General features: G+C 41.7%; 2 protein-coding genes across 3 annotated transcripts in view; both read left to right on the top strand.

Moving 5' to 3' along the window:
- megf10 (multiple EGF-like-domains 10) overlaps nt 1–16,570 on the top strand; it is a 116,588-nt gene extending 100,018 nt beyond the window's left edge. Inside the window, exons 13-25 of one of the 2 annotated variants that reach the window (XM_045693502.1) lie at nt 1,267–1,369; nt 5,190–5,336; nt 7,913–8,047; nt 8,406–8,534; nt 10,159–10,287; nt 10,465–10,593; nt 10,894–11,022; nt 11,396–11,623; nt 11,938–12,077; nt 12,913–13,036; nt 13,201–13,245; nt 13,351–13,554; nt 13,760–16,570. In XM_045693502.1, the coding sequence (XP_045549458.1) occupies nt 1,267–1,369; nt 5,190–5,336; nt 7,913–8,047; nt 8,406–8,534; nt 10,159–10,287; nt 10,465–10,593; nt 10,894–11,022; nt 11,396–11,623; nt 11,938–12,077; nt 12,913–13,036; nt 13,201–13,245; nt 13,351–13,554; nt 13,760–13,926 (1,809 nt within the window). In that variant the 3' untranslated portion in view covers nt 13,927–16,570. Of the gene's footprint in view, nt 1–1,266; nt 1,370–1,665; nt 3,044–5,189; nt 5,337–7,912; nt 8,048–8,405; nt 8,535–10,158; nt 10,288–10,464; nt 10,594–10,893; nt 11,023–11,395; nt 11,624–11,937; nt 12,078–12,912; nt 13,037–13,200; nt 13,246–13,350; nt 13,555–13,759 lie in introns of those variants that run through there. The other variant, XM_014143939.2, reaches the window with a different exon arrangement.
- Nucleotides 16,571–22,887: 6,317 nt separating this feature from the next.
- Nucleotides 22,888–25,263, top strand: part of prrc1 (proline-rich coiled-coil 1) — a 46,081-nt gene continuing 43,705 nt past the window's right edge. The window contains exons 1-2 of the mRNA XM_014143911.2: nt 22,888–23,185; nt 24,204–24,316. Coding sequence (XP_013999386.2) covers nt 24,220–24,316 — 97 coding nt within the window. The 5' untranslated portion in view covers nt 22,888–23,185; nt 24,204–24,219. The remainder of the gene's footprint in view (nt 23,186–24,203; nt 24,317–25,263) is intronic.

Below are 25,263 nucleotides of genomic sequence, written 5' to 3'. Positions count from 1 at the left end.
TAGGCCCGTTTAATTTTGTCTGGCTTGCCATTCCAAATAAAATTGAATATTCTTTGCTCATATAATTGAAAAAAACAAGTCGCTGGGTGTAGGCAAGGCCATCAGCAAATAGATAAACTGGGATATGACTAAAGAGTGATTTTCCACAAATAGACAGGTATTTTCCTTTTCATGGTAGCAAGATTTTTTCTATTTTTGCCAACTTTCTATTAAAATGTATTGTAGTGAGATAAGTTCTTTCTTTCGGGATAGGAATACCAAGTATGCCCACTTCAACGTGAAGACCAACACAGTAATGTAAAAGTTGTATTTTTTAGTAATCCAATAAGTAAAATAGTGCACTTATCATAATTTGGTTGTAGTCCAGAGAGGTTAGAAAACGTATCTAGATCCTCTATGAGGCTGTGGAGGGATCCAAATTGTAGATTTAAAAGAAAATATCAATCATCAGCGTACAATGACACCTTTATTTTTAAGCCCTGGATTTCTAGCCCCTCTATATTATTGTTGGATCTTATTTTAATAGCTAATGTTTTAGTAGCTAACGTAATGGCGGTAATAAATAGATATGCCGATAGTGTTGATTGAAATTAATGAAAAGACATCAGACTGCAAACCAAAAACTTGCATAGGCAAAGGACCTGAAGGACCAGACTGGGACTGAGACTGGGACTAGGACTGGGAAAGGCTGCCTAATGTACATGCACAACGTTTACCAAATATACTGTGTGTTGACTATGCAGATTCTGTCAAAACATCAGTCTAGGGCCTCCCGAGTGGCGCAGTGGTCTAAGGCTGTGCCACTAGAGGTCCTGGTTCGAGTCCAGGCTCGGTCGCAGCCGGCCGCAACCGGGAGACCCATTGGGTGGCGCACAATTGACCCAGCGTCATCTTGATTAGGGGAGGGTTTGGCCGGTAGGGATGTTCTTGTACGATCGTGCTCTAGCGACTCCTGTGGTGGGCCGGGCGCAATGCACGCTGACATGGTTGCCAGGTGTACGGTGTTTCCTCCAACACATTGGTGTGGCTGGCTTCCGAGTTAAGCAGGCATTGTGTCAAGAAGCAATGCAGCTTGACTGGGTTGTGTTTCGGAGGACGCACGGCTCTCAACCTTCGCCTCTCCCTAGTCTGTACGGGAGTTGCAGTGATGGGACAAGACTAACTATCAATTGAATACCACAAAATTGGGGAGAAAAAGGGGTAAAAAAAATGTAAAAATAAAAAAATAAACATCAGTCTAAACGGCATCTTTTGGGTTTTCTACAGGATGGCACCTATGGCATGGACTGTAGGGAGCGCTGTGACTGTAGCCATGCCGACGGGTGCCACCCCTCCACGGGGTACTGTCGCTGCCTGGCTGGATGGACAGGTGAGTCTGGAGCCCTAACCTGTAGAACCCGCTAGAATCCCTTTCCTTACAAGATTATCCATCCGTCCATTCATCCTATCCACCCATCCACCCACCCATCCATCCAATCCAAATTCAAAATTGTTGGGAATATTTATTGACTTTGCCTCAAATTTAAACCACTGTTAAAAGTAGTTGAAAGACTATACCACCTGCCTCTGTGCCTCTGGATGATTTGACCTGTAAGCATGGCACAAAAACTGTATATCACCAGTAAGTCTCCTCTCTTTCCCTCTCTTCTCCCGTGTTTTGCTTAGGTCCATACCTACACAGCATACTGATGTCAGACCTTTAAAAACTGACGCATTTCTTCCAAGCTACTTAGCCGGACATTTATCGCCAGCATTCCGCCATCGCCTAGCAACGCGCACACAGCCCCTCAATGAGCCCTTTGTCCCCCAGCCTGGGCACCGCACTCCATCACACTGTTGCCTATCACCCCCAGAGCATCAAAACATCCCAGAGAGAGAGGGAGAGAAAGTGAGGGGTGGGATGGAGGAAAAGGGGAGAGAATCAAAACAACCCAGAGAGAAAGAGATAGAGAGAGAAAAGGGAGAAAGAGAGGCAGGGAGAGAGGGAGAGAGAAAGTGAGGGGGAGAAAGTTAGAGAGAGAAAGAGGGAGAAAACAGAGGGAGATGAGAAAAGAGGGGTAAGGGAAACATAGAGGGGGAGAAAGCCTTTGACACAGAGAGGGAAGGGTAAGAGGAAAAGAGTGAAAAGAGAGAGATGTGAGGGAGACGAAGAGAGAGGTGGCAAAAAGACGGAGAGAGGAAGAGAGAGGTGGCAGAGTGAGAAAATACAGAGTGAGTCAGGGAAGAGGAAGGAGGGGGAGAACTCCCTGGTTCTCAGATACGGTTCAATTTCCAACAGAAGAAAACAATTTTTTTGTCACAGCTTGTCCTGCCAACTCCAAGTTAATATCTCTCTCATATTACATGCGTTTACACTTAAAAGTTTGAGAACTGTCTCTTTTTTCATAAACATGCTCAACATGCTTTGCCCATGCCTTTGTTGAAGTGATTCAGGGGGAAGACAATGTAATTGGGAAACTCTATAGTGTCCAATCTCCCCATTGAAGTATTCTCTCTATCCACCAAGGGGCACAGTGCCCAGACAGTCTAGTGTGCTGCTCTTGTATGGCCTTTATTGTCATAGTCTGAAACCAATCCCCTTGGACAATAACAAAGAGCCATATCGCTTGTCTCACCTTTCCATTTCTTGTTCTCAGGGGGAAAAGTTAACTTAGTGTCATTCCTAAGTCCTAGAGATAAAAATCTTGGTGTGTTTTCTTTGCTGCTTTAAAATGGCTTCCTTGATAGAGACAGAGAATGTGAGAAGCATTGTAATGCAGGTTAAAACCACTTGCGGACAAATTGCTGGCAAATTGAATCATATTACTCATTTGGCACAGGGCTGCTTGTGTGTCACCATCCAAAATTGAAAGTAATGTAGACCATCAAAAGAGTTTGAAGTTTGATAGGGTACAAAGATGTCATGTTTTGTTGACAGGCTTAATGTTAATAAACCATTAGAGCAATTCACTTGTAGATGTTGTTTGGGAAATTGAATGACTGAGGTCTACTACATGTATGTGACCAAAACATTACACTTTCATTTCTATTTGCAAGTACAGTGCACAGTGTGTGGGAGTCCCTTCAACCTTTCTACTTCTGTTTTTGCTAAGCCTACGATTTAACGTTACTTCATGTGTGCTACCTCTGTTTACTAAAAAACTATGAGACGTTACCAAGACTGGGCCTTATTATAGCCTACAACTAATGCCCAGAGTATTTCCTTGTCGGGGCACTTGGTTAGGAAATACTGAGGGCCCTAGTCCAATCAAATAGCCACATTTGGTAAATGTAATACATCACAAATGGAAAGATGCTGCATTGGAAAGCCTAGTAGTATTCTGTTTGTGTGTGGAGCTGTGCCAGTAAGATGGTATTGACAGAAATCATTCCCGTATGATGCATTTTATATCATATGATGCAAAATTCATCATACGGGGATGATTTGTGTATTTTGAAAGTTATATGTCTTGAAAACTTGATTGCTGAGAAGCAAAACAATTTGGGACTATGCCAACAATGGACTAATGAAACAAATGCCAAAAGATAGTTATTGGGTGAAGAGGCTGCCGTCTGGTGTTAAACCCTGCAGCAATCTGGAAATCAATCCCTGTAATTAGCAGATTTACAATACCAAGCCTTCTTCAGCTGGGTCGTATTCATTAGGCACTTAACGGAAGAAAAGGTACTGAAATCGTTTTAGTTTTCTATTGAAAAATGTTTCGCTACGGTGTGATTGTGTGAATGAATAGAACCTTGGGCTATAGTGTAGAGTTAGTTAACCCTCACCCTTGTATGCTATGTGTTGTCCAACTGATACTGATGCTACCATTGTCAACTCAAATCAAATCACATTTTATTTGTCACATGCGTTGTAAACAGCAGGTGTAGACTAACAGTGAAATGCTTACTTAAGGCCCTTTTAAGTTTTTTATTATCGAATATACAATATATTTACAGCCCTTCCCAACAATGCAGAAAAAAACATTTTTAATTCCATCGAAAAAAAAATTAAGACAAGGAATAAATACAAAATGAGTAACAATAACTTGGCTATATACACAGGGTACCAGTACCGAGTCGATGTTCAGTTACAAGGTAATTGAGATAGATATGCACATATAGGTAGGGGTAAAGTTACTAGGCAACAGAATAGAAATAAACAGTAAGATAAGAGACCAGTGACTCATCAACAATGAGTAAAGTCCCACTTGCAGTTAAAGACTGGGTTAATGCTAGAAACATGAGCTTTGCTTATGTGGTGGGTCACAGGCAAAGCCTAAAAGATCTCAGTCTCTCTCTTCCTATTACTGTCTCCTATCTCTTCCCATCTCCATCTCCTCTTTCTTCCTTCCATCTCCTCTTTCTTCGTATCTCCACTCTCTTCCTATTGCTGTGTCTACGTTTTCTTTTGCAAGAACAATATTGTTCATTTAGAAGATTAAAAGAAGAAGATACATGAATTTGACCAAGATAACACCATGTTTTAATGATACCAATCATGAGAAACAGCAGTAGGATATACAGTGTCACAGTGTGGAAAAAATGTTAAGGTTACAAATGCTATAATTTGGACATGAAATGTGTGAAGAAAAAAAAAAGGTTGTGGAAGACCTTAAGTACCCATTTCCCTCCCCATACAGCTGACCATCCCATCCCAACACCCCTCTCCAGCTCCCATCCACCAGGAAGATAGTGAGGCCCCTCCTAGTTGTCACACCCGTCCCTACTACCAGCCACCCATCCTCCATCTGCCCGTACTTAGACCATCCATGAGTTGAACAGCCCTCCCTCCTTCCATATATTTTTTGATGGCCTTACAATTTCTTAACAACACCTAAGTCAGACCCAAATTCTTATAGTATATAAAGGCTTTATATATGTTCTCTATGGGCCTGATTCAGAGTTGAGATAAACGCACGCAACTTGGACTTTCCCACAAACTTGGACTTTGGACTTTCCCGCAACTTGGACTTTCCCGCAGCCTGCTGTGACATAGCCTGGAATCAAACCCAGATTTTTAGCGACGCCTCTAGCACTGCGATGCATTGCCTTGACGTCAATGGGAGACAGACCTGTGTGGACTTGTTTGCGTGAGCCCTACGTTGTTTGTGTTCCCAGGTATCCACTGTGACAGTGTGTGTGTTCCCAGGTATCCACTGTGAAAGTGTGTGTGTTCCGAGGTATCCACTGTGAAAGTGTGTTCCCAGGTATCCACTGTGACAGTGTATGTGCCGAGGGCCGCTGGGGGCCAAACTGTTCCCTCCCTTGCAACTGTAAGAACGGGGCCTCCTGTTCTCCTGATGAGGGCACCTGTGAGTGTGCGCCTGGGTTTCGGGGAACCACCTGCCAGCGCAGTGAGTATCTCATATATGACCAATTATTGTGTTAATGGCTCATATTGTATGTGATTGTGTTGTATTTATATAGAACATATATGCAAAAAACAATTCACACATGGCTATATTACACACTTGTACAGTCTGAAATAGGACAAATATAAGCCAAATTATTAGTATTATTATAATAAACATATAGTACCAGTCTGAAGTTTGGACACACCTACTCCTTCCAGGGTTTTTCTTTATTTGTACTATTTTCTACATTGTAGAATAATAGTGAAGACATCAAAACTATGAAATAACACATATGGAACCATGTAGTAACCAAAAAAAGCGTTAAATGAATCAAAATATATTTTAGATTCTTCAAAGTAGCCACCCTTTGCCTTGATGGCAACTTTGCAACCAGCTTAATGAGGTAGTCACCTGAAATGCATTCCAATTAACAGGTGTGCCTTGTTAAAAGTTAATTTGTGGAGTACAGGGTGGTATACAGAAGATAGCCCTATTTGTTAAAAGATCAAGTCCATATTATGGCAAGAACAGCTCAAATAAGCAAAGGAAATGACAGTCCATCATTACTTTAAGACATGAAGGTCAGTCAATCTGGACAATTTCAAGAACTTTGAAAGTTTCTTCAAGTGCAGTTGCAAAAACCATCAAGCGCTATGATGAAACTGGTTCTCATGAGGACCGCCACAGGAACGGAAGACCCAGAGTTACCTTTGCTGCAGAGGATAAGTTCATTAGAGTTAACTGCAACTCAGATTGCAGGCAAATAAATGCTTCACAGAGTTCAAGTAACATCCACATCTTCTCAACATTAACTGTTGAGAGGAGACTGGGTGAATCAGGCCTTCGTGGTCGAATTGCTTCGAAGAAACCACTACTAAAGGACACCATTAAGAAGAAAGAGACTTGCTTGGTCCAAGAAACGGGTGGAAATCTGGCCTTTGGTCTGATGAGTCCAAATTTGAGATTTTTGGTTCCAACCGCCGTGTCTGTGAGACGCAGTGTAGGTGAACGTATGATCTCCACATGTTTGGTTCCCAACGTGAAGTATGGAGGTGGTGTGATAGTGTGGAGGTGCTTTACTGGTGACACTGTCTGGGATTTATTCAGAATGCAAGGCACACTTAACCAGCATGGCTACCACAGCATTCTGCAGCGATACTCCATCCCATCTGGTTTGCGCTTAGTGGGACTATAATTTGTTTTCCAACAGGACATTGACCCAAAACACACCTACAGGCTGTGTAAGGGCTATTTGACGAAGGAGAGTGAGCATCAGATGACCTGGCCTCCACATTCACCCAACCTCAACCCAATTGAGATGGTTTGGGATGAGTTGGACCGTAGAATGAAGGAAAAGCAGCCAACAAGTGCTCAGCATATGTGGGAACTCCTTCAAGACTGTTGGAAAAGCATTCCAGGTGAAGCTGGTTGAGAGAATGCCAAGAGTGTGCAAAGCTGTCATCAAGGCAAAGGGTGGCTACTTTGAACAATCTAAAATATATTTTGATTTGTATTGGTTACTACATTTAGCAATTTTGGTTACTACATGATTCCATGTGTTATTTCATAGTTTTGATGTCTTAACTATTATTCTGTAATGTAGAAAATAGTAAAAAATTAAGAAAAACCCTTGAATGAGTAGGTGTGTCCAAACTTTTGACTGGTACTGTATATACACTGAGTGTACAAAACATTAGGAAAACATTGCTCTTTCCATGACATAAACTGACCAGGTGAATCCAGGTGAAAGCTATGATCCCTTTTTGATGTCACCTGTTAAATCCACTTCAATCAGTGTAGATGAAGGGGAGGAGACAGGTTAAAGAAGGATTTTTACGCCATGAGACACGGATTGTGTATGTGTTCCATTCAGAGGATGAATGGGCAAGACAAACAATATAAGTGCCTTTGAACAGGGTATGGTAATAGGTGCCAGGCACACCAGTTTGAGTGTGTCAAGACCTGCAGCGCTGCTGGGTTTTTCACGCTCAACAGTTTCCCGTGTGTATCAAGAATGGTCCACCAACCGAAGGACATTCAGCCAACTTGACACAACTGTGAGAAGCATTGGAGTCAGCATGGGCCAGCATCCCTGTGGAACGCTTCGACACCTTGTAGAGTCCATGCCCCGATGAATTGAGGCTCTTCTGAGGGCAAAAGGAGGTGCAACTCAATATTAGGAAGGTGTTCCTAATGTTTTGTACACTCAGTGTAAATACAGCACATATAAATATGTTCCCAAAATGTCCAGGTTTTCCAGAAATCCCGGTTGGTGGATTCCTGGAGTTCCTGCTTATTCTACCATATTCTGGTAATCTTCCAACCAGGATTTCTGGAAAACCTGGGAATTTTGTGAAGTTACTGGAATTTTGCAACCCGATAGAGGGTTAACTCGCCCTGTCCACCTGGCACCCAGCTTGGTGATATGCAGCAACCATTTTGTACTAGAAATGTCCTAAATCCTTCCATTGACATCAATGCGTGATTCATACTACAGTTACATACAGTATAATATCTCAAGTCAGTATGTGTCTCACTCTTAAGTCTGACTCATTATTCTCAACCTGTCCTTCCAGTCTGTTCACCAGGCTACTTTGGCCACCGCTGCAGCCAGGCCTGTCCCCAGTGTGTCCACAGCATTGGACCTTGCCACCATGTCTCTGGCCAGTGTGACTGCCTCCCAGGGTTCAAGGGAGCCCTCTGCAACGAAGGTGAGTGATACCCAGTATGACACTCAAACATAACCTTGTATGACACCTTTTTCAGTACAGGCTATACCGTGTCCGAGTGCTTTATCCAAGTAATTTCCATAAATGTGTTTTTTTTATAAATTATTTCCTTCATAAGGCTACTTACCTGATAGACTGGGATAATTAATGTGCATTATAGTGATACAGTGGTCATGTGGCAGTAGATATGAAAACATTGCCTCGAGTTATTCATGAATGTGATATGGCGTAACTCTCCGCTATGAAAAATACCATTGACTCTTCTTTGGCCAGTAAGGGTTGTTGACTCACATGTTGATTTAAAGGTTGTGTCTCACACTCTCTTGCCCTTTTCCCCCAGTGTGCCCCAGTGGTAGGTTTGGGAAGAATTGTGCGTGGGGGTGCACCTGTACCAACAACGGCACCTGTAACCCCATCGACGGCTCGTGCCAGTGTTACCCCGGCTGGATTGGAAGCGACTGTTCACAACGTGAGAACTCTCAAATTACTTTTCACACTATTGTGCCATTCTGAACCAAACTATGCTGGTTCACGTTTCCCCACAATGTCCTTTTAGCATTGTTGAAGAAACTATACAGGATGTGTAACCATCCACCACAGCTCGTTACAGCTTGGTTTGGCTTGGTTTCGGCACAGAAATGTCTTGTAAAAAGCCTGTGTGACCATGTCTATCTGCATCCCCAGAATGGTAGAGTTCATCTTATTTAATTAGGTAAATTCAGCAAATTAGTTGAAATTCAATTTTGGAGAGATATCCTATTGTTTTCTTAGATTTAATATGGATCTAACATTAACTTGTTTCTTTTGTGGGTTAGGTTTGTTTCTTAGGATTGGTAGAATATGTCAGAATATGTTGAACATACTGTATATCCTATCCTTAGAATCTGGATAACATTCCATGCTAAAGAACATTTCCTAATCCAGTATTTCCCTGCTCTGTTCTACCAAGTCATGTCAGAAGTCCTGCAAGTCATAATCTTCTATAACAGAAAATGAATAAATTTAGCAAAACAACTCAAATTACAAAACCATTAGATTAATTACACCAAAAACACTTTTAACACTTCCATTTTGTATACATTTACCATCTCTGCTAATCTACTTGACAAGCCTCTCACCAGCTCCACTAAACTCCCTAGTTCCATTAATGCCCATTAAGACAGACCACAGGTGCTACTTACTGCGACCCCTGACTCTGAACGTGTTTTTAGTGAGACACTCTCCACATTAGATTTACCTGTCTCTGACACCATTATCTAAGGCGCTGACATTCGCTAGCCCCTCGGCCTGGCTCACATTACTGCCAAGTGAGGAGACCTCCGTGACCCCTTTTGACCTCTCATGACCCCCTAACTCATCACAGTCTTAAAGGACCCTGGGATACCCTGCATGGGCTGCCTCATCATCACAGACGTGGGGCGACATGCTTCGCATTCTGAGTGTCAAGTAGTATTGACGCCGACCACTTGTGTAGCCCGATAACTTTCGCCCAGCATAATGTTACATCATGGACTTTCCAGGACGAATTCCTGGGAAGACATTCTGAGAGAGAACATTTTCTGTTTATAATAGGGCACTATTGGGTGTAGTAGTGTGTCTGACAGTCTGGGGATTGATGTACTATGGCTCCCTCTGGTGTTGGTTCATGATACATGGATTTTCAGCCCATAGAAATACTTCTGTGGTTCATTCCTAGTCCTTACCCTATGAGCACAAGACGTTGAAAATACGTCTTTTTGGTTGAGACTTTTCAATACCTAGGGTCCGCTGGTTTTCTATTCGTCCTGGTTCTTCGTTGCTCATTGGCTCAAATATTGTCATTGGTTAGCAAGATAGTTCACACACCTTGCTGCTTTCAATCCCCACTCTGTATAGTGTGTGCTGTAAACATCTTTTAGTGTACTGTGACATCGCCCCCAGGCTATTGGCTGGGGGACTGCTGACGTGTATGATATGATATATTTGAGGCTATAGCCACTAGCCAGGAGGCTATTGTTGTGTCGTTCTCTCCTACTGTGGTTGTTGTCCTTGTCTTTCAGCCTGTCCCCCTGGTCAGTGTCTCTCATACTGTGGTTGTTGTCCTTGTCTTTCAGCCTGTCCCCCTGGTCAGTGGGGGCCCAACTGTATCCATACGTGTAACTGTCACAACGGGGCCTACTGCAGTGCCTATGACGGGGAGTGCAAGTGTACCCCGGGCTGGACGGGCCTCTACTGTACACAACGTGAGTCACACACACACAAGCACACACCCCATCTAGCACTGCCCACCTCATCATGACACAGTGTCATAAAACTTTGTATTTAGATCCTGTGTAAAAATATATTTCATAACAGGCTGTATGTGACCACACTTCAATCAAATGCTGACCTAAGACTGATAGTATATCAATCCATGACAGGCTGTCCATTGGGCTTCTATGGTAAGGACTGTTCCCAGACCTGCCAGTGTAAGAACGGAGCCGACTGTGACCACATCTCTGGCCATTGTACCTGCCGGACCGGCTTCATGGGACGCCACTGTGAGCAAAGTGAGTTTACCCCACAGGATTATGTGTCATCAGAATAACTACAGAACACAGGGTATACATGATAGGAATGAGAGCTGGGATAAAAATCATGTTATTGAAATATTCTCATAATGTAAATAGTTGTCTCTTTATGTTACAATTATTCTCCTAAATTAACTGGCATTGTAGTGATTTTGACTCTAACTCAGAGAAGCATGACAAGTTCTCCTGTACAGTGTTGTACATCAGTAATGCATGGTTAAAGAATAAGTGAGTAACTTTGATTGTAATATGCTTGTCGATTACCTTGCTTGCTCCCAGAATGCCCCCCTGGTTCCTATGGTTACGGCTGTCGTCAGGTTTGCGACTGTCTGAACAACTCCACCTGTGACCACATGACGGGTACTTGCTACTGCAACCCCGGCTGGAAGGGGGTGAGGTGTGACCAAGGTGAAGACCGTTACATATTAGAACAAACCTGGCATTGATAAGATGGTTTTGAATCCTACTGCTGACACCAATGTGGCGTTTATTTGGTGGTGCAAGGTTTCAAGGCGTGATTCAAACCTGGCACCTTTAGGATCAGACTCAGACACGTAACGGCTGCTCAAAGAACAATATCAATATACTGGCCCAATACCAAACTGATCCTTAGCCCCTACCACTAGGCCCTTGTTAGTGTCCCCTTGCAAATCTGTAAGAGTAAGATAAGTAGCATTAAGGCACCTGCACTCTAACAATAGCTACTGAGGGGATGAATAAAGTTGAGTTAGTTGAATTGAATATGTCCTAGACCTAACTTAATCCTTCTTCCACTTCATAGCCGGGGTGGTGATCGTGGGAAACCCCAACAGCCTGACTAGCGCTGCAGTGCCCGTGGACTCCTACCAGATCGGCGTCATTGCGGGAATCATCATCCTGGTGTTGTTGGTGCTCTTCCTTCTCCTCCTCTTCATTGTGTACAGGAAGAAGCAGAAGGGCAAGGAGACCACCATGCCCGCTGTCACCTACACACCCACCATCCGCGTCGCCGCCGACTACGCCATCACCGGTAAGCATAGGCACCATTGCCTTAGTGATTTGGCGGTACTATAGCCTCATCTTTTATCTATATTTTTAATTCAGTTGCACATACTTTTATCCTGTGGTCAAATTATATCACTATGACAGTGCTGAGAAAATATTTTTTGTCCCTGCTCGGTTCAGGAAATACATTTAAAATAGCCCTTTTTTAAATTCCTACTGCAGTTGCAACAGAAATGAATAGCCACTGCCCCTTACTAGCATTTATTCTAATGTGGCTATACTTGTGATGAAAGGGTTTTTAGTTCTGACTTAAGTATGCAGTCTATCTCTGTCTTTCAGATGCATCGCACCCACAAACAAGTCAGACACCCGGACATCCCAACAGACATCCCAACAGCAACTACTTCTCTAACCCCAGTTACCACACTCTGACCCAGTGCACTAGTCCCCCACATGTCAACAACCTACCCTATGGAAAGGTGAGACCCCTTTTTAATGGACTTGTGATAGCTTAGCTTGATGGTATATTTGCCATTTAACTGTGTACTGAGTTTGCCAATTCCCTTAGTACACCATTTACAAACCCTCCCTATTGAACTACATTTTCATGACGGGTGAAAAGCGCTAGGTAAAATATAATCGATTTTTTTATTTCATGGAATCATAGAGATGATACAGTTGTTTTTTTCAACGTTAAAACCTTTTACTGCAGTGGGCTGAATCAGGGCCACACAGTCTTGGTAGCTTAAACAAATCTACTTTGAAACAAAAGTATAAACTTCACACACATGGTTATGGGCTTAAGAAAAGAAAACACCTGTGCCGTGTCAGATATAGAGTTGAAATATATTCCATTTTGAGTTTGCATCCCAATATTACACTTTATATACATCACAGAAGACTGAAATATAACAAAACTGTTTGACAAAGAAACACTGTATTTTCTTTTTTTTTTTAAGTATATTTATTAATTATGAAATTATGAAAAATATTAATAACATTCCACCCATGAGGCCAAAGAGGTCACTTTTGGTCATTGACTACAGGAAAGGGCGACATAAGATACAGTACTACTGCACAAGACAGGCATTTCACTGTACTTCATATAAAAAACTGCACAGCACGTGACAATAAAGATCTTCAAACTTGCATGCTGATACTTATGGTACTGTATATATGGAGGTACTGTACTTTGTCTAATAGCATTTTTCCAAAACAAAAGCATACAGCTAACAATAATTATCATTAATTCCATATAATGTGTTAAAAGCCTGGATCATTACCATAACCACGTTGTTCTGGGATGTATTTAAGGCTAAGAACAACCAGTTGTTTGTGAACCTGAAGAACGTGGACCAGAGGAAGAGGCTTCCCATAGCGGACCACACTGGAACCCTGCCTGCCGACTGGAAACAGGGGGGCTGCTTTAACGAGCTGGGTGAGATCACACACACCAGGACACTACACACACACACACACACACACACACACACACACACACACAAACATATTGCACACTTGTTTTAAAGTGAGTGGTTTTAATGCTGTATGTATCATTATAATGTACTTATATATTTCTCATATCATTCTTTATTGTACCAGGAGCTTATGGAGTGGACCGAAGATACATGGGGAAATCCATGAGAGGTAGGCTCTTATTACTGTATATCATATCATATACTGTATATAATAAAACACAGGTTGGTCAGTTTGAATTTGAATTCCATATCTGACTTTTTCTCTGTCACTCAGACCTGGTGAAGGGAACGCCCTATCACGCCAGCTCCTGCTCCCTCAACAGCTCAGAGAATCCCTACGCCACCATCAAGGACCCACCCCTCCTGATGCCCAAAGTAGAGTGCGGCTACGTTGAGATGAAGTCACCCGCACGGCGAGACTCGCCCTATGCTGAAATCAACAACACCAGCCCCACCAATAAGAACGTCTACGAAGTCGGTGAGGAACAGTAGGATTTTTGTTTCTCTTATTTTTAGCCTATACCTATCCATTATGACCATTGAAGGTCCTGTCTGGTAAAAAAAAATGTGGGAGGGGGTGATACTGTTAGACAAACTCAGATTAAATGAGTATTCCCAAAGTTTGAAAATAATAGTGTCATTGCTATGTTGCTAACAGTATCTGAAAATGCTTGTATTTCAAGAGCCCACTGTCAACGCCATCCACTCACCTGGGAACAGCAACGGTCACGGCCCCTTTGGCCAGGACCCGTACGACCTACCAAAAAACAGCCACATCCCCTGTCACTATGATCTCCTGCCCACGCGGGACAGCCCCCCGTCACCCCACAAGGAACTAGACAGCGAATGAGCTACCAGAGAATCCCGCCACTAGGAGTTGGACAAGCGAATGTGCTTCCAGAGACTCAACAAGGACCCCACCCCCTCTACCCATGGCTCAGCCAATGAATGCTCCTCATTTGCTGGCATACTGTATGCTCATTCGCTGCACCATTGTTTTCTTGCATTTGTTTTTTTATTATCACTATAATCATTCTTAATCACGTTTTTTTTCAGAGAGAGGAACTCTTATGTTGCCTCAAGTGTCACATTCACAATTTTCTTTATCAATTTAGACATGACTGTTATTTGTGAAAAGTTTGGTATTTTGAGGTGCTTGAGTAATATCGATATACAGCTTTTTACAGGTTTTCCTATATGAAGTGTTCAGTAAATCATTTCAATCACTGGGGACTCATCACCTGCCTTTTAAAATCTATAGTATACAAAACAAACCTCAATTTATTATTGTAACACTGAAAGTGAATTTTAACAGTATTAGGAATCCGCTAATTAACCAGTTACCAGTATTTTAGACCGTTTTTTTCGTAATTTTTTTCCCCCCTTTGTTTTTTGTTATTAGTACTGTACGATTGAGCATTGTTGTTTGTTTGTTAGACAATGTAACTGTTATTGTTGTTGACAAATCTTAATCTTTTTTTAGTCTGACATCAATACTAAAGTAACCAAAGGTTTAAGTGCCATAGTAAGTCATAGTAAAACTTTTCTTTTAAGTTCCTTTTGCTCTTTTAGTGGTGGATTATGAGCAAATAGTTGAATTGTGGCAAGCATTCAATCGCACAGTTTGAGGTCTGTTAAAGGTCTGTTACTATAAGCAGTTAGAGTTTTGTGTCAGTTACTGTTGTGAGAACAAGTTCAAATGTATTGCCATAATACTTCATAAGAATTACATAAAGCCTGTTATAACCTCCTGGAAGGTCATACAACTGACTGCAGAACACCGTAACATTCCATGTCACCATTATGTCAATTCAATTGTGAAAAAGAGTGGGGTTTTATTCCTGGTTATGAGGGCATGTTGAAGGAGGACCACTAAAATATCTCCAGATTATTAAATATCTCCAATATTAGATAATTAGATAAACTATGAGTTCATTGGCAATTACCTGTGAAATTGTGTTTTGACTTTTAATAAAATTTAGAACAGGAAAACTATTAATATGATGTACTCTGTTGTTAAAGTATGTAATAGTAATGGAACTTTTATGCAGTGCAATTAAAAGGGCTCAGTATCATTTAAAGAAAGAAATAATAAATAATTTGTAGTAATAATGCATAAGCTGGACTTTTGCATCGCAATGACATGAAAGACCTGATCAAAAAACAATATAATGAGACAAATTCAAGATTCACATGAAATACTGTATAGGCCTACATTTCCATAAATACTGTATAGGCCTACATTTCCATAAATACTGTCTAGGCCTACATTTCCATAAAAACTGTCTAGGCCTACATTTCCATAAATACTGTATAGGCCTACATTTCCATAAATACTGTATAGGCCTACATTTCCATAAATACTGTATAGGCCTACATTTCCATAAAAACTGTCTAGGCCTACATTTCCATAAAAACTGTATAGGCCTACATTTCCATAAAAACTGTCTAGGCCTACATTTCCATAAAAACTGTATAGGCCTACATTTCCATAAAAACTGTCTAGGCCTACATTTCCATAAAAACTGTATAGGCCTACATTTCCATAAAAACTGTCTAGGCCTACATTTCCATAAAAACTGTATAGGCCTACATTTCCATAAATACTGTATAGGCCTACATTTCCATTAAAACTGTATAGGCCTACATTTCCATAAATACTGGATTTGTTCAACATTAGATTTAGAACTCTGTGTATTCTGCATGTCTTTTCACGCATTATGAATGGCCTAAAAGACATCCACAAGTCTTAAACTATTCTGAGCCAGATATGAAATGTATTTGTACAAAAATGATGTATATAGCTGTAATCACTTGAAAACGAGAAGTGATGTTTGGTGTTGATGTAAAAAAAATAAATCAACAACACACCATGCCTTCCTTTTTGTATGTTATTAATATATCACACCCTGTGCTCTGTTCTTCGAGGTCCAATCAGAATAGCATAAATATGAAACTGTAGATAAGACTAGATTTCACTCAATTATTTTCATTACAAAGAATTCCATAATAATTAAATCCCTGTTCTCTTACAAATGGCAAGGTTCACAAGGAAGCAAGATGACAGTTTGACAGTGGCTTGACATTGGTTTCTTGAAGGCTGACAACACTATTCACTCAAACAATATATTGTTTTATAGCATTAATTGTTTATAATGCGTTATAAATAACATGTCACTAAAAAACAATACAATTCAGGAATAGTGTTATTGAAAATGTAGGCTATTGATATTTTTCAGACAAATTGGACCCATGTAAATCTAAATGTATATACACATATTTTTGCTTGTTTCTTTTCAATCACCCTATTCTACTTAGACTTTTTCAAAAAGTTTCACACATTTTTCCTCCCCAAAGAAATCTCATGACAATGATTTCATTTTAATACCACTTGTTACACATGCTCAATAATGCATTTTGTCTCTTTTTTGTTTTTTAATAGGTTACATGTACTGTATTTGCAAATGCTTTTCAATAAAATGACAAAAATGTGACCTGCGTTCATGGCACATAAATTAATGATGCATAAGCTAACAAAAAAAGTGAGAAGTGATGAAGATGGCATCACCTGGGGACACAGGACGCAATTACAGAGTTTCTAACCCAATACTGTACTGTCTTTGACACAACGTTTTGGAACAGTCAGTGCTATCTGGGATCCTTGGGAGGCCTTAACCCTAACCTCTACCCGAGTCCCGATTTTCATGACTTGTGACTCTACTTGGACTCAACCATCGGTGACTTGGATTTGCCTTCTCGTGACTTGGATTTGCACTTGGACTGGATAGGTTACGATAAGCAGAATATTAGCAGCACTAGGTGCCCAGAGCAACGAGGGTTCTGTTTTCTAGCAGTGGCAAGGACGTGCCACACCCGGCACACTTAGCCGACATCAGCTGATGAGCTGCGGGGGGGAGGGGGGCAAGAAATGATCGTGGCAAGGCAGGCTATGTTCCGGCACCGCCTCCGATCATAGCATACACTTCCCCGTAACCACCAGTCAGCAGCTTACTATTTTGCTTTGCCTAGTTGAGAAACAGAAACTTCTTTACGAAATTGAAAACAATACTAGTATTGAGTTTAATAGTAAAGCAACAGTCTAGCTATTTATCTCTCTCTCCCCTTGACTATAGAAAAGTAGTCTGTCTTTGAACGTCATCTTTCTCGACCCTCCCACTTTCCCCCCTGCACCCCATAGCCAGGATCTGACAAGTCAACCTTTAGTCTTCAGTATGCAATAAAAAACCTACACAAATATCAGTAGGTGATTACAAATAAGTAGCTAAGAGTTTGACTTGTGTAGTAAATACAATGAACAAAAATATAAAAGTCCCATGTTTCATGAGCTGAAATAAAACATCCCCAAAATGTTCCATTTGCACAAAAAACGTATTTCTCTCAAATGTTGTGCTCAAATGTGTTTACTTCCCTATTAGGGAGCATTTCTAACCAAGCCAAGATAATCCATCCACCTGACAGGTGTGGCATATCAAGAAGCGGATCATTACACAGGTGCACCTTGTGCTGGGGGAAATAAAAGGCCACTCTAAAATGTGCCGTTTTGTCCGGCAACACAATGCCACAGATGTCTCAACTTTTGCGGGAACGTGCAGTTAGCATGATGACTGCAGGAATGTCCACCAGAGCTGTTGCCAGATAATTGAATGTTAATTTCTCTACCATAAGCCACGTCCAACATCGTTTTAGAGAATTTGGCAGTACATCAAACCGGCCTCACAACTGAAGACCACGTGTAACCACGCCAGCCCAGGACCTCCACATCCGGCTTCTTCACCTGCGAGATCGTCTGAGACCAGCAACCGGGACAGCTGATGAAACTATGGGTTTTCATAACTGAAGAATTTCGGCACAAACTGTCAGAAACCATCTCAGGGAAGCTCATCTGCATGTCGACCTGACTACAGTTTGGCGTCGTAACTGACTTCAGTGGGTAAATGCACACCTTCGATTGCCACTGGCACGCTGGAGAAGTGTGCTCGTCAAGGATGAATCACAGTTTCAACTGTACCAGGCAGATGACAGACAGCATGCATGGTGTCATGTGGGCGAGCGGTTTGCTGATGTCAACATTGTGAACAGAGTGCTCCATGGTGGCGTTGGGGTTATGGTGTGGGCAGGCATAAGCTATGGACAACGAACACAATTGCATTTTATCGATAGCAATTTGAATGCACAGAGATACCGTGACAAGATCCTGAGACCGATTGTTGTGCCATTTATCTGCCGCCAACACCTCATGTTTCAGCATGATAATGCACAGCCCCATGTCGCAAGGATCTGTACACAATTCCTGGAAGCTGAAAATCTTCCAGTTCTTCCAGGGCCTGCATACTCACCAGACATGTCACCCATTAAGCATGTTTGGGATGCTCTGGCTCGATGTGTATGACAGTGTGTTCCATTATCCAGCCAATATCCAGAAACTTCACAGAGCATTTGAAGAGGTGTGGGACAACATTCCACAGGCCACAATCAACAGCCTGATCAACTGTATGTAAATGGAGCTGCATGAGGCAAATGGTGGTTTATACTGACTAGTTTTCTGATCCACGCCCCTACCTTTTTTTATAAGGTATCTATGACCAACAGATGCATATCTGTATTCCCAGTCATGTGAAATCCATAGATTAGGGCCTAATGAATTTATTTAAATTGACTGATTTCCTTATATGAACTGTAAGTTTTTGCCTGTTGTGTTTATATTTTTGTTCAGTGTAAGTATTCAAGCACAGGTATTGAGTATAACTTGTGAGGTAGTGATGAATAGTAAATTAGGTGAGGTTTTTCATTAAGGAGTGGCAATATACTGCCATGGTGGTGACTAGAAACAATTGCATAATAAAGACCTGTTCTAAATTGATGGACTCGTAACTCAATGGTCTTAGACTTGATTTCAGCCATAGGAACTAGTGACTCCACTCAAGCACAGGGGACTTGGGACTCGAGTTTAAGTGACTCGACCACAACACTGCTACCCTTACCTTAACCCTAACCTTAACTCTTGTGGCGGATGAATCAGAATTAGTTGGGTAACATAGATAATTAATATGTCTTACCTGCATAATATGCTTATGTGATATACTTATTAGAATGTATCCCTTTGGACTCTGGTGTTGGCAGTTGCACTTCTTCCCTCAGCTGGGGCTCAGTCACTTGGGGCCCAGAGAGGGGAGAGGTCAGACCTGTCTTTTACATGTCTCTGGTGCTATGCAGAATATCAGAAAGGGAAGAGGACAGGATGGAACATTGTCTTCATATGTGAATGTGTCTTTACCTATTCTTAAACCATGTGAAGGGATGGCGTGATTAATGGGGAACCAATTACTTGTCTCCACAATGTCTGTGCGCAAGTCACTCCCTCCTTTGGCATTGGGGGGAGGTGTATGGCAGTGTATGGAACCATTGTATGTCCTCTCTGATGTTGCACTTCTCCTGGGATAGTATATGACCTAGAGATTCACTCCCCTCAGTGAGCTTGTCCAGGAGTGGGGTCAAGAAGGGGTTTTACTTCAGAGTATTTAGAGTTGACAATTGAGTTATGCCATTGGATGAGCTAATGTTTCTGTTCTATACCATACCAGGGAGAGATGGTTCCAGTTTGGAGTAGGAGGACCAGACACTGGTCTGTACAATGAAAACTGTTGACATAGCAGATGCTGTCTGCTATGTATTATAGATATCTTTCATACAAATCTTAACCCTGTAACCATTCTATGTATCTGTTGTTCGTCATATAGGTTGAGAGGGGTGTATCTTGGCTATAAAAGATCTTTGTACTTTTGTGTTGTCACTCTCAACGGTTCATTAGAAATAGGGAATCGTTGAAAGTCAATGCTATTGCAAAGCTCTTATTATAAAATATGTAGTTTAAGTATAACTCTGACTGGTGTGTGAAGTTTGTTTCTCCTCATTTGGTAATACAGAAATTAACCACCACACTCTTACTAAACCCCTTAAATGTCAACTTCAATGGGGTATGGACATCCCAAGATAGAGCAGACCGTTTTGGAACGTTCAGATAGAAATAGGCTATGTAGAACAAACATGTCTCTGACATGTAGAATAGGAAATCACATCAGCTCTATTCATCACATTTCTATCTGCAACGTTCAAGAACTTTTGGCAACTGAACGTGGCCCTGGGCTAGCGCATGCATTTTACATCTTCAGGCTTGCAACTAATTTACCAAAATAAAACGGAAAACTACATATGAACCAATTCTGTAGTTTTGTTTCCTGGGCGAAACCTCACACAGGTAAGGCGCTCACTAAACAATGCCTCTGCCACTGGATAGTGGGCGCTATTGCTTTGGCCTACACAAGTAAGGGTCTTCAGTCTCATGCTGGCCTATGGGCTCATTCCACTAGAGCAGTGGTTCCCAAACTATTTATAGTCCCGTACCCCTTCAAACATTCAACCTCCAGCTGCGTACCCCCTCTAGCACCAGGGTCAGCGCACTGTTGTTTTTTGCCATCGTTGTAAGCCTGCCACACACACACTATACATTCATTAAACATAAGAATGAGTGTGCGTTTTTGTCACAACCCAGCTCGTGGGAAGTGACAAAGAGCTCTTATAGGACCAGGGCACAAATAATAATATAATAATAATCAATCATTTTGCTCTTTATTTAACCATCTTACATATAAAGCCTTATTTGTTCACTGAAAATAGTTAATAACTTACCACAGGTTAATGAGATGGGTGTGCTTGAAAGGATGTACATAACTCTACAATGTTGGGTTGCATTGGAGAGAGTCTCAGTCTTAAATCATTTTCCACACACAGTCTGTGCCTGTATTTAGTTTTCATGCCAGTGAGGGCCGAGAATCCACTCTCGCATAGGTACATGGTTGCAAAGGGCATCTGTGTCTTAAGAGCACGATTTGCCAAGGCAGGATATTCTGAGCGCAGCACAATCCAGAAATCTGACAGTGGCTTCTGATTAAATTCAATTTTGACAGAACCGCTTGTTGCAATTTCGATGAGGCTCTCTTGTTCAGATATCGGTAAGTGGACTGGAGGCAGGGCATGAAAGGGATAACGAATCCAGTTGTTTGTGTCATCCGTTTCGGGAAAGTACCTGCGTAATTGGGCACCCAACTCACTCAGGTGCTTCGCTATATCAGATTTGACATTGTCTGTAAGCTTGAGTTCATTTGCACACAAAAAAATCATACAATGATGGAAAGACCTGTGTGTTGTCCTTGTTAATGCAGACAGAGAAGAGCTCCAACTTCTTAATCATAGCCTCAATTTTGTCCCACACATTGAATATAGTTGCAGAGAGTCCCTGTAATTCTAGACTCAGATAATTCAGACGAGAAAAAACATCACCCAGATAGGCCAGTCGTGTGAGAAACTCGTCACCATGCAAGCAGTCAGACAAGTGAAAATTATGGTCAGTAAAGAAACTTTAAGCTCGTCTCTCAATTCAAAAAAACGTGTCAATACTTTGCCCCTTGATAATCAGTGCACTTCTGGATGTTGTAAAAGTGTTACATGGTCGCTGCCAATATCGTTGCATAGTGCAGAAAATACACGAGTTCAGGAGCCATTTTCACTGTAGTGTCCAAAACGTCTTTCAAGCTGTCAGGCAGCAAGAGCCTCTCGGTGGATGCTGCAGTGTACCCAAGTGGTGTCGGGAGCAACTGCTTGCACACGCATTACCACTCCACTATGTCTCCCTGTCATGTCTTTTGCGCCATCAGTACAGATACCAACATGAGCTGCAGCTACGTTTGGCTACATACAAACTGTTAGTGGAATTCCCACGAGAGAGTCACGGTTAATGTGATTGAATGTTAATTATTTGACTAGGCTACCTGTATTTGACATTATTTTGGCAGTGAAACGAGGCTACTCAGGTGAGAAAAAAAACTCACCCAAATGTATAGCCCCGTTGGAAAATATAAATGGACTGTTTGAAAATGTAAAGATTTTTGTTTTTACAAAAAATAAATTATATGGGAATCACATTTTTATTTTGCGTACCCCCGACGGCATCCAGTTTGGAATTATCTGGTCTAGGAAAAGTAGACAATTCAACAGTGTACTGATGTGTTTCAGAACAGTGGACAGCGACCGCAATCCAAAGCGCGTTTGTTATGAAATAATATTTTTATTAGTGTTGCACCATTGTTCTTACATAATATAACCATATACATTTTCAGTACTACATGTCTTTGAGTGATGGACCCCCGACAGCATTGCGCGTACCCCAGTTTGGGAATACCTGCACTAGAGGAATGGCTACGTCCTGGGCTTTATTTAAGGGCATTTCTATCTGAGATATTTGCTCAGCAGCGAGTTGGGCTTTGCCTCATACATTTGCAAAGTTTTATAGGCTCGATGTCTGCACCGACCCTGGAGTATACTGTTTTACGTGTAGGATCTTCTGAGGGGCAATGCCCATTTGTGTGATATATAGCACAGGGCAGTCAGTCGTCAGGATAAGCTTGTCTGGAAGTCAGTGAAATACCAAAACAAATACTTGAAAGAGAACTATAGGTTACGACTGTAACCCCGGTTCTCTGATTGTATGAGTGAGATATTTCACTAGAACACCCTCCTTGGATGAGCGCGGAAGAGGTGTGGCTTATTCTTGAATGACTCAGAGAAGCCGCATAGGGTAGGAGGGACACCCTTCCCCGACGCACACATCTCGAAGTCCAGCCAATCATGGCTGGCGTAGTGTAATAAGGCTTCTGAAGAATAAACTGGAGGCGTATCCCATAGCTAAATACCTCACTCATACTATCAGAGAACCGGGGTTACATTTTTAACCTATAGTTCTGTCACTTTACTTCCTCCAGCGATTTTGGAACTTTTACTGTTGAAAAGCGATATCCCAAGTATAAATACAATAAAGTATACACAGTAAAGGGTACAAAAAAAAGGAACACATTGGATTAGTAACACGAGCCGACTGCTCATCCCACTTTGGTAATACGTGGCAATGTCTGACGTCATTAGAACGCGGCCATCTTTCCACAGTTAGTGCGTTTGCTACTTCTCTTTTGGCTCAATACATTGGAAAGTGATCGATTTTCCACCCCACTCGTTTCTCTGGAATATCAAGATTTCAGGTAGGAATGCATGTACTTTAGCCAAGTGCAAATAAGTCAGTCATTACATGAATGCCTTGCGGTAAGTGCGGTAAATCAGTCTAGCTAGCATGAACCAGCATAACTAACGTTTGCTAGCTAACTTACACGTCTAGCTCTAGTTTGCTAACAGTAGTTCTAAAACCTCAGGCTCGCAAACAACCTAAAAGTTATAAAATAATTGTGCGTTTAGTTAGCTATAACGTTATGTTGCAGTTGACAGTTGACTAAACAGTTGCAGTTGACTAAACGAGGTCGTTAGCTGTTGCCTTTAGTTAACTAGTTGCATTTGTTTATTTTATAACGTTACATCACAGGCGAATCATTATTGATGGCACAGCAGTCTACACTCCACAATTTCATGCAAAACACATGCATGCACACTGTCCATGGATGCACACTGTCCATGGATGCACACTCATGCGCCTCTACATGATGAAGACGTGGCAACAGCTGACCCCGTTGGCTAACAACCGGCATTTTGCCAAGAGTTGTATTGGCACAGCCCAGACAGTCACTATTTTATCTTTATACAATTTTAAAAAACACGACAGAATAATGAAAGTAGGTAATAATACAATAACCAAAAACAGTAACTCTAGCAATATCATGTCAACGATGTAACGTTACGCTTGTTATGAAAGTGCCACGTCCTGTGTGTACAAAGTGTCAGTGTGTGTATACATAACTCACCTTTATCCCTAGCTCTCCAGTAGTTCTCTTATTACCAGGCTTACATCGGCTTCTTACGTTTCATTGGAATAAAGAATACCAACCTATCCAGAAAACTGACGAGTTACAGTGGAGAGAGGGCCATGAGCCAATGGGATATCAATTATCAAACCAGTTACGAGCTTTAGCCCCCATGTTTTCTGACCTCTACCCATTCCCACTTAGTCTTGTATAGAGACCATTAAACGTGCCTCATCTCAGAACTGCCTCTCATACTAAGAACTCAAGCTATGTTGTCTAATAATGTGTCCTTTCTTTGATGTGGCAGACCGAAGGCCCGGAAGATGATGGAAGAAAGTGGAATAGAGACCACCCCACCCGCCTCCCCTTTGCCTCCCCCTAGCATGGCAGCCACAGTCAACTCCCCTCCCCTGACTATGGGTAAGTCACTCATTGATACAGTGGATGCATGGCTTCCAACCTATGTTAGTAGCTCCACCAACGGCACAAAATGTAGGCTATTCGTCCAGCTTTGGTTCGGTAGATTACCAAAAGCATGAAATTGCTACTACAAATCTGCTAGGTCTATATCCTAAGCCAAGGCACAAAATGCAGCCTTAAATTTTAATGCTAAATATCTATCTTAAAACTGTTCAATCTTCTGGGCTGCATTTCATTCCATGAAGTTGTCCACTCCTTTTTGCCCTCATTCATTCTCCTTTACAGAGTAGTCTATTATCAAAAGCTCCACCTAGACTTCTCCATGTTGCTTTCACCTATTTCAATCCTTTCACATCTCTAAATGTAAGGAGGGCATACAATGAGAGCAGAGGGGAGAGAGTGTCATTCTGCAATGAAACACAGCCTCAGTTTCTAGCAGTATGTATCTCTGTAGTCACAACATCAAGCAAGAGATAGGTCAACGGCTTGAGGTTATAGTTTGTCAGTTGTTGGAATGGGATGCAAAGCAGCGGAGGGGATTAGTGCTTGGAACATTGGCATGAGAGACTGTCTGTCCTTGAGTTTGTGTGGGACAAAGGGACAAGGTCGGCTGTTAGGCAGAACTGTGCAAGTCAATTCTGATAATCACCTGCTCACTGTATAACTTTGCAGTAACACAGCAATACTTCTCACAGAAATAATTGGAGCCTTGGGCAAATTATGTTCTCTGAAGTTACAGTGCAATGGAAACACTGCCTGTCCATTGTATTTCTTACAATGGAAATGACATCCTGAAGATCCTCAGAATGTCGACGTAGGCTAGGCTGTACAACGAGCCATTCATTTCAGCCAATGCAGTAGTGCTTAGGGTATTATCAAGTCATTATGTTGGGTTTAAAGGAACAATAGCTAGTGATAGAGAATTGTTTTACACTCGAAGATATAGC

This window comes from Salmo salar, chromosome ssa01 (assembly GCF_905237065.1).
Source record: "Salmo salar chromosome ssa01, Ssal_v3.1, whole genome shotgun sequence".
NCBI lineage: Eukaryota > Metazoa > Chordata > Actinopteri > Salmoniformes > Salmonidae > Salmo > Salmo salar.
This window is presented reverse-complemented; position numbering and strand designations above follow the sequence as displayed.